Source organism: Macadamia integrifolia, chromosome 12 (genome assembly GCF_013358625.1).
Source record: "Macadamia integrifolia cultivar HAES 741 chromosome 12, SCU_Mint_v3, whole genome shotgun sequence".
NCBI lineage: Eukaryota > Viridiplantae > Streptophyta > Magnoliopsida > Proteales > Proteaceae > Macadamia > Macadamia integrifolia.
In genome coordinates this window covers 24508670-24517725 of record NC_056568.1, presented here as the reverse complement: position 1 = coordinate 24517725, position 9056 = coordinate 24508670, and the positions used below count along the sequence as shown (strand labels likewise).

At 36.9% G+C, this 9056-nt stretch overlaps 1 protein-coding gene across 2 annotated transcripts; it reads left to right on the top strand.

The window, feature by feature from the left end:
- Positions 1-260: 260 nt before the first annotated feature.
- On the top strand, positions 261-3885 carry LOC122057281 (probable F-box protein At2g36090). 2 transcript variants are annotated; one of them, XM_042619334.1, is made up of 2 exons: positions 261-624; positions 2693-3885. In XM_042619334.1, the coding sequence occupies exon 2, from the start codon at positions 2705-2707 to the stop codon at positions 3824-3826; it is 1122 nt and encodes a 373-aa protein (XP_042475268.1). In that variant the 5' UTR covers positions 261-624; positions 2693-2704; the 3' UTR covers positions 3827-3885. The 2 variants fall into 2 exon arrangements, with proteins under 2 accessions (XP_042475268.1, XP_042475267.1); XM_042619333.1 differs by having other exon boundaries at positions 2670-3885.
- The last annotated feature ends 5171 nt before the right edge of the window (positions 3886-9056 follow it).

Here is a 9056-nt window from a genome sequence, read left to right as displayed (position 1 = left end):
TTGTTGCATGGGTAATTCCTCCTGTGTGGATCAATACTAAAGAAATACCAGTGAGGAGAGAGACAAATTTAAAAAGAAAGAATGGTACTTTCCACTTTCCACCGCATCTGGATCTAAATTTCCAGGGGTTCCAAATTTGGAATTTTGGTTTTTTTTAATTAAGAAAAAAATAATGGGATAAGTACCAAATTGATAATAATGGTCACGTTGTTAAGTGACGTGACGCCGTAACGCCCAAGTTGGTGAGAGTTGAGACGAGACGGTCGACCAATGGAAGCCCGTGAGGCCCGTGACTGAAATCTACGGCGAATCAGGCAGGGCACATGACGCCACGGACGATAAAACCATGAAGTTGTGAATTGTGAATTTGTGATTGCTCGTTCATAGCCTATAAATCCCACTCACGCGTTTATCGACATTGTTCGAGATTCTCTGTTTTTCAGCTTCGTTTCTAGATTCTGGATGCTGGGTGCTTTTCAAATTCCTTATTCTCTAGCTTCTTCGATTCGCTGAGACTGATTTTTCTGAAGCCTCCGCGTCTTTTCTGCACTTCCATTTCTTTAACGATCTTTAAATTATTAGTCAGATTGTCTTCTCCGGTGGTGGGCTGAGGCATCACATGAGGTGAGCTACTGAGTTCTTCTCTCACCCTCTCTATCACTGTATTTGTTTGAGTTTGCTCTCATTTTTTTTTTTCTCTGCTGCACTTGTTTTGAACGCCATCTGTGTTTAATTGACTAAGAAACTTGGATTTTGTAATGATTTCCTGCTTTTAGAATATAACCAATTTGCTAAAACCCTTCAGGATCGCGTCAATTGCATTCTTCTTCCTTCTACGGATCATGTCTCTGTTATTGTGCATTAGTGAATCTGTTAATGGTAGCTCAAAAGAAAAGAATTTACCCATTTAGTGTATCCATTGATTCACTTGGAAGGGTTGTGATTTTTACCATTTTGAGTCATCCATTGATTCTTATTTTTCCTGCGGTCAAAACCATCTATTTGGTTCTGCCAATTTCTATTTCTCTGTGTTTTCTGATGTTTCTGCAAAATTTCGCATCCTCTCGCCCTTTTAGTCTTCCCTACTTCTTTGTGATATGCGTATGAGTAATAAACCCAGTTCTAATTCATCCAAAAAAAGTAATCCCAGTTCTGCAATTTCAGGTTATCTTATACGCAATGTGATTAATTTTAGGTGGAAGGGAAGGGTTGGGCTTATTATACCATACGAACAGAGATTGACACTTTTTTGGGTTTGCATAGTGATCCAGGCCTGCATGTTTAGACTTTTTGATTCAGCAGATCCCACATATGTTCCTTGACAAAATTTGGGTCTAGGCTTCATTGCAGTTGCAAATATATCTTGGGCTTCTATACTGAAGAGTTTGAACAGAAATCTCAGTTTTTAATACTTCTTATTGACAAAGCAACTAGTAAATATGTTGTCCTTCTTGTAGATGTCTGCATTGTTTGTCCTGGACTGTTGCAAGTTTTATGGTTATTTTGGATTAAGTAGAATTTGCAAGATTGAAGCCTATCATAGTCACATAATGATTTATACACCACCTCCTTCCTTGGGCCAGTAGGAGGAGTGGCACTTGTAAAGTTTTATTCCATCGGGAATGATGAGGAGTGAGATAAGAACCTTCTTATATTTCACTATTGAGTCAAAAAGCTTTATGATGATAGCTCAGATGCATTTGACAGATTTCTCATGTAGGCTGTGTCAATAGGTTTGATCTTAAAACTATTTAGAGCCAAATGGTGAGATTTAACAGTAAACAGGCACCCTATTCAAAAACTTAATGAAATGGATCTCTTGTGGTATTAGCATTAAAATCAATTAGTGGTGGAAGTATTTTTGTCAAAAAGTGTCTCCCTGAAAGAGTAAGGGATTATAGAAGGTATACATTTTGTCAACTGGCATGGTTCTCAACCATGAGGTTGTGCAAGGGCAGAAAATCTATTTGATTACCAAATTATTCTCAACTGTACCATTACTCTGAAAATGGGTATGATTTTATTTCCTAAATGCAATTTACTGCACAAGATTTCCTCTTCTGAAATAGACAATTTCTCAATAAATTTATTCATTCATGAACTTACAGAGAATTTGTGATTTTCTGCTGGAAAAAATTATGAAAAGAAAATTCATTAACATCAATGGAAAAATACATGGCTAAATAGGAGAGAAGGAAGATGTTAATATTTTAATGAGTAAAGTACATCTAAGAAAATATACCACCTAAAGTAAGCTGCTGCAATTGACATGTTAATGCAAAATGTCCAACTTGGGAAGGTTGAAGAAATTCATCCCAGAAAGGGACTTATCTTACAGCAGAAAAGTAGGACATGAAGGACACCAGATATGTATATTTGATCAGCCCATGTATATTAGATGTATTTTATGGGGAGGCCCAGCCCTGACACCAGGACATTTGATCTGTTAACAGAGACTTCATTTATAATCTACTTTTTGAACTATTTTCTTTCCTTTTCTTTTATGTGAATGTTTTCTGTAATAGAAAAAATTATAGTTCGTCTTGTTGGCGTTGAAATGTTCTACAAAATAAATTCTCTCTTTGTATCTTGGTAAGTTAGATCTTTCTCTGCCATATTTTATTTTTTATTTTTTTGTTATTTTAATAAAAGTTTACTTTTGTTTTCAGTGATTTGATTCTCGGATGATCGGAGTACCACAGAGATGTCAATTGTCCAGGTTGAAAGTACGGCATCATTGAGCAGTGATCTATTCTATGACATATTGAGACGTCTTGATGGTGCTACTTTGGCTAATGCAGCATGTGTTTGTGCTACTTTCTCTTCCATTTCAAGAGAAGAAAGTTTATGGGAAAATGTATGTCATTCTTTATGGCCCTCAACTAATAGGGAAGATGTGAAGAGTTTGATCTTATCAGTTGGTGGATTCAGAAAATTCTATGCAGACTGTTATCCGCTCATTGTGAACAAGGATGTCGTGGTTCAGTGTGATTCCTACCATTCTGAATACCCTGAAGAATGGTTCGAGGCTGAGTATTATGGTGACATTGAGGAATTTGAAAGTATTTTACCCTCAGATTTTGTCTCTATTGTGGATGTCAGATATAAAGATAAAGTAATATATTCAAAGGTTCTCTGGGGTATTCCAGATTCAGATGGCTTCAATGGTTGGTTTTACAACTGTCCTTTCCGGATTGACCTTTTTAATGTATCGGATAATGATGGCCTCCATGAGGATGAAGTCACACTCTCTGTTGAGGATGGTCTTCCTCCAATTTTCTCGATTGATAGGGAGAGGAAAGATGGGAAGGTTTGGAGGGAGCTCTGTGATGGAATCAGACTCAGTTGGATCATAGTGAACAGAAAGGAAAAGCAAGCTGCTAACCTTGCAAGCTGGAGCCCCCTTGGGGGACAAAGGCATTGGCCAACAGATAAGGATTTCTTGATGCGCTTTGGATCCATTCTTCCAGCCAGAGACATCCTTCCATGTCAATTTGTTGAATGCATACTTGTTATGAAGTTTAGAGTGATCCATACCGAGGGAGAGGGTAGCCAGACTATTCTCAAGCTAGCAGAGCTAAGCATGCTGTTGAAAGACATGGGAGGCTCTCATGTTAATGGAAGGAACAGTTTGCTTGTACTGAAAGAAGCCCTGAAATCTCGTAGGAGCAAAAATTACAGTGAAGTTCTTGAATCTTGTCATCTGTACACAAAAGCACAGAGTGAGTTAAAGGAGGAGAAAATGAGAAATGAAAGTCGTTTAGACAGGCTATGTATCTTAAGTGGGATTGCTGCTTTTATCACTTTCTGTTACTGCGTTTTATGAAAAAGAATATCCTTGTGCCATCTTGATTAATGAAATTCTGTTTAGAGTGGTGATAAAAACTCATATTATAGAAATTTGACCCCAGGAATGATTGCAAATACTGTACTGTTTTACTACGGCTAGGTCTTTTCTCACTCAGCTGTGTCTAGGTGTAGGGAACAGCAGATGGGCAGGGTTCTTTCTCCCAAAATTTAATAGCCTGATTTGGAATGTTTTGGAAATAGTTACACAATCATGTTAGGTATATTTTCGTACTGATTTGTTTTCTGTTCGATAATTGCACTAATGTCAGAGCAGCATTACTGTAACATAACCTCTTTTAGACTGTGTTCTTGTATTAGACCACCATGTTACCTGCAATAAATATAGAATCTATCATGAGTGTACTTGTAGAACCCATTCAGCATATCCATTTCTTGAAGCATCATATGGTCAGGGGAAAGATATTGTTACATTTGGTCTGCTAGTCATCCTTCCAAAACTAGCATGGTTTCATTGCTGAACTTCAGATTAGCATCTCAACATTTCTATTTTCAAAGCTATATGTTCATGGCTTCATATTAGATATTATATCTCTGAGGTACTTCTATGAACTCCCTCTCATTTGCAGAGTATCACCATATCTGGTGGACTGTGTCAAAGACATTCATGAGTCGTTGAATCCAAGTTTTACCCCATGGCTAAGCTTGTTCCTGCTCCTCTCACAATTTCCTTGTGTAATCAAGTAATGGACTGAAGATAGGTTAGAGATGAGGTCTGCAATATTGTAACTTTCACTTGTTCAATGTGATGGAAATTGACCTTTCTCAATAAGGATTTACAGTTACTTATGTTAAGATGTTGAGAATTATAGAGGTATAGTTCCACATTGGTTATAGACCTTGAGAGCCATTGCAGCTACTTGCAGTGCTTAGCTGCTCTTTATAGTGTCGAAGATTGTCAACTCTAGAATGTCTACTTGGTCCCATAAATGGTAATGTGACTTTGTCAAAACCCTAGTCCATGCAAAAGTACGAAGACAACAATAGTGGGCATTGGGAGTGGCAGATGCCATGAGAGAAGAAACAAGGTCACATGCTAGAGCCAAAAACTGAGAGCAAGCTACATTGTGAACTACCAAAGGAAGATTTAGAACCTAGCCCACTTTAACAAGCTTGATAAATCTGAAACCACAGTGATCTTTGTGGTCGGTTTATTCTCGTTATATGGAAAGGGCTACAATAGAATTTAGATAAACTAGGTAAGATATATATGTTCATAAGCAAATGTGTCACTGGGGACATGATATCCACCCAATTGACAATCTTCCATGGCTTGATGTGGCAATATAGGTCCAGGTGGATCTCATCGATGTGTCTATCTTTTATGGTCTTTTTTTTTTAAAACATCTTGGGCTGTGAATGTGGTGTTAGCATTGTTGGGATACGATGTCTTATATTCTGTTGCAGTTTAATTCAAGAAGTACTGATGCAGCCCCGTTTGAATTTTTTATTTGGGACTCATTTACTGAGGGCAATTTTGCACTTTAATTCTAGTATTAGGGTTTTTTCGCTATATATTTGTAGCGAGGCTTACTTTCTCTGTAAGTAATTCTAAGAGGTGTGAGAATGAGTGTTATAATTCTATTCTCCATTGATAATGAAGTGAGATCTCATCTCACCAAGGACATATGCAATCTTTCTGAATCTCGTAAATCTGTGTGAATTATCTTATTTTTGTCTGTCCATTATTTTCTTCATCATCATTTTTAGAATTCCTATTCTACAAAGGCCATGTAAATAAGAGTCTGCAAACGCCAAATGGAAAACAGATCAAAAGTGTCGAAATTAACATTGTATAAGGTCAGATTTGAAAACACTTAATTATTGTTAAATGAATGTAATTTGATGATTGGTACCCAAAAAAAAAAAAAAAATGTAATTTGATGGCACACATAACAACTATAATTAAATTTCTCAACTACTTCTTGTCAGGTTTGATAGCTTTTTATGCTGACAGTCAAGTAAATACCCCTTTGCCGAAAAATAAATAAATACCCTATTGATCAGTACATTCCTGCAGCCATCCCAAAATGGTATGACCCATGGATTTAGGTATCGGTATTAGTATTAGATTGGATCAATACATATCGATCATTTTTAACCTTGTTTTTTAGAAAAAATATATTTTTTTTACAATTTATCTTTAAAATGATATTGATAATCGATCTAAATTGATCAATAATGGTTTCAGCCCATGCCAATACGATGAATATAATACCTATACCTGAAACCATGGTATGACTATGATCTCACACATCTATTAATTAATCTTAAGATAAAATGTAGAAAAAAGTCAAACACAAAAATCATGGGTCTCTTTCATTTCATTGACTTATAATCACTCAACTCTTAGAAGGATGGATTCTTTCCGAAAGATTTGATCCAATTGCGGTCCAAAATCCTAACCATGCATCAACATTTTCTCTGATAATAATCCAGTAAGTGGAACTTCGCCTCAAGAAATATGTGGTTTTAAGTTCATCTCTTCTTATCGTCTTGAGGCTGTTCACATCATCACATGGGGTGTTGAGTGTTCTTTACTGTCTTCAGTGAAAGTTGAATGATTCTCATTCAACCCTGATATGACTCGATCCATATGATTGTGAGGTCAATATAGACCCACCAGACTAGTCAAACCAAAGACCTGAATCCACGTGGTCAAAAAAAAAAAAAAAGTTGAAACTTGACCCCTTAGCAGAAAATAGAAGTGGCCAATAATGGGTAAGGCACCAGATGGTTCACGGACTTGGGGATTCATGGACCTGGTAGTGTTGTGGCTGAGACCTTGACCTTCTCCACGCATATTGGTAGAAGAAGATCATGAAGGCAACAGTTGCTATGGATTAGAGAAAAGGTTGTCTATGACTGAGTGGAATGGATTAATGAATGAAGCTTCCACTAGTGAAAGAGTTCGTCCTCTATTTATATGGTTCGAGAAGTATTAGAAAAGTCATTCTTTACTCTTTTTTAACTCAACATTGGCTGCAGACAACCGCCAGATTGGACATTTTAGTAGAGTATACCTCACCAACTCAACTCTCTCCCTGAGTGCGGGTCAACTGGTCGGGCTCGGTCAGGCCTAAGCTGCCTAATTAGGTTTGACCAATTTCACCTCCTACAACGCGATTGCGGGTTTAACTAATCGGGCTTACGTTAAGCGGGCATGGTTATGTTTATAATTGATGGATTGGGTTTGAGATTTAATTGGGCTGTCTATAATTGGATTTAATGGACCTTAGATGGGATATTGGGCCGTTTAACCCGTAAAGAAATACCAATAACATGGGCTTTAGATGGACCTTAGAAAGCCCTTACAATGTCCTATTAAGGTCAGGGCATCAAATTGCCTTAAAAACCTTTATTTCATACTTCATATTGGTGGAAATCAAGAGTATACTAAACAAAGGGTACCAATCCATCGGGCTAAATGGGTCAGGCTCGTAATCAGTCGGCTCCGATCAGGGCTTCAGATCAGGGCTTCAGTCTGACATATTTATTAATTGGATCAGCCCGGTTTAAGCTTTAAGCTCGATCAAGCCAGACTGGGTCTGAAATTGACACCCTTAATTATAAGCCCTAGACTTCAAATTGTTCTAAAGGGTCCATAGCACTTGCTTTGTTCGCACTCCAACGCCTGAAGTATTTTGGCACAATATTCGTTTTAGTTTTAAAAGCTTATTGTTTAATAAAATACAAAATAAAAACTGACTTAACAGGATGTATTAAGGTACCTACACCTTATTGTTTAATAAAATACAAAATAAATGACAGAGCTACATATTTCTGTTTGACCTATTCTTTTATTGAAGTCATACTTATAGGTCCTAAACTCTAATCTTAGTAGTGTCTCTATTTTCCTTTCCCTTCTCTCCTAAGAGAAATATATGATTCACCCATTCCCTTCTAGAGGACAAGGACTAGGAAAATCAAGCCAGTTCTTCTCACACTCACATGTCAAGTTCAGTCCATATAGAGGTCATCACAGCAAAATAAAGCTTTCAAAATCAAATTAAAAATGAAAATTGACAATGAGTGACTAAATATATGGCAAGTATATGATTTTACACATGGCCGAAGGCTTGTCTAAACCACTCATAGATATTCAATAATTAGATTTGCTACATCACCCTTTCATGTGGCATAACTTTTTTTTATCACAAGCAAGAGAGTGTGGAGATTATTTCTCATGTCTTTCACAATATTAATGCTCTCTCTCCTCCTTGACCTTATGAGCCTCTATTGTCAAAACTAATTGTCTCATGGTGTGGCATAGGAGATTTTCTCTAAACTGGTAGATTGGAAAACCCTTGCCCCAGTTGTGAATACAATATATACTTTTTCAACCCTCATTAATAAATTTTCTATTTTGGGAGTTAGGGGGACCTATCAGGAGCTTGCATGAGTACCATCCACAGAGTCATCAACCCTCATTAATTCTAAGCTGAATATATTCAAAGGAAGGCAACGCTTATGCTAATTAATTTAGCTAAGGGACAGTTGGCACCAACTTTTCAAGAATTCTTTTTCTTCTTAAACCTTCATTGATTACTTAAATGGATATTGGTTTAGCAGAATATGAGGTTGATAGACATTGAGATACCTTATATTATCTAATACTAATTTCTACACTCATTGATTACCATTATTTTAATTCCCAACTCCTGTCTATCCCCGCCATTGACACATAACTAATTTCTACACTCATTCAAGTGTAAGGCTTGTCATGTCAGTCATATCATATTTCTTGAGTTTTACTAAGTCCACAATAAGTTATGAGTAGTTTTATAAAGTCCTTGGACAAATTGTTGTGTGTTAATGGAGTGTGTGGAGTTGTGGGAATAAAATAATGTCATACAACGCGTGTGGGAATTAGTCTTAGAAAATATAAGGTAGCTCAATATCTTTCAACCTCATAATACTACAAACCATGCATTATCCAATTAATTAATTAATCAAAGAAAAAATAACAAGGTCTTGGGAGAAAAGAGTCTTGAAATGAAGTTCTCTCTCTCTCTCTCTCTCTCTCTCTCTCTCTCTCTCTCTCTCTCTCTCTCTCGGTGCGAGTGGCCCCTTAGACAAATTGGGATAAGAGTTTCCCTCCTTAAAATAGATTCAGCTTAGAGTTATTACTAGGACTGCATGCCACTATGGCCTGTGGGTGATAAATGCAGTGATCTGCATAGGTAAGT

Bases quoted from the DNA above. Each gene is read 5' to 3' on its own strand.
- LOC122057281 (XM_042619334.1), top strand. From the start codon at position 2,705: ATGTCAATTGTCCAGGTTGAAAGTACGGCATCATTGAGCAGTGATCTA.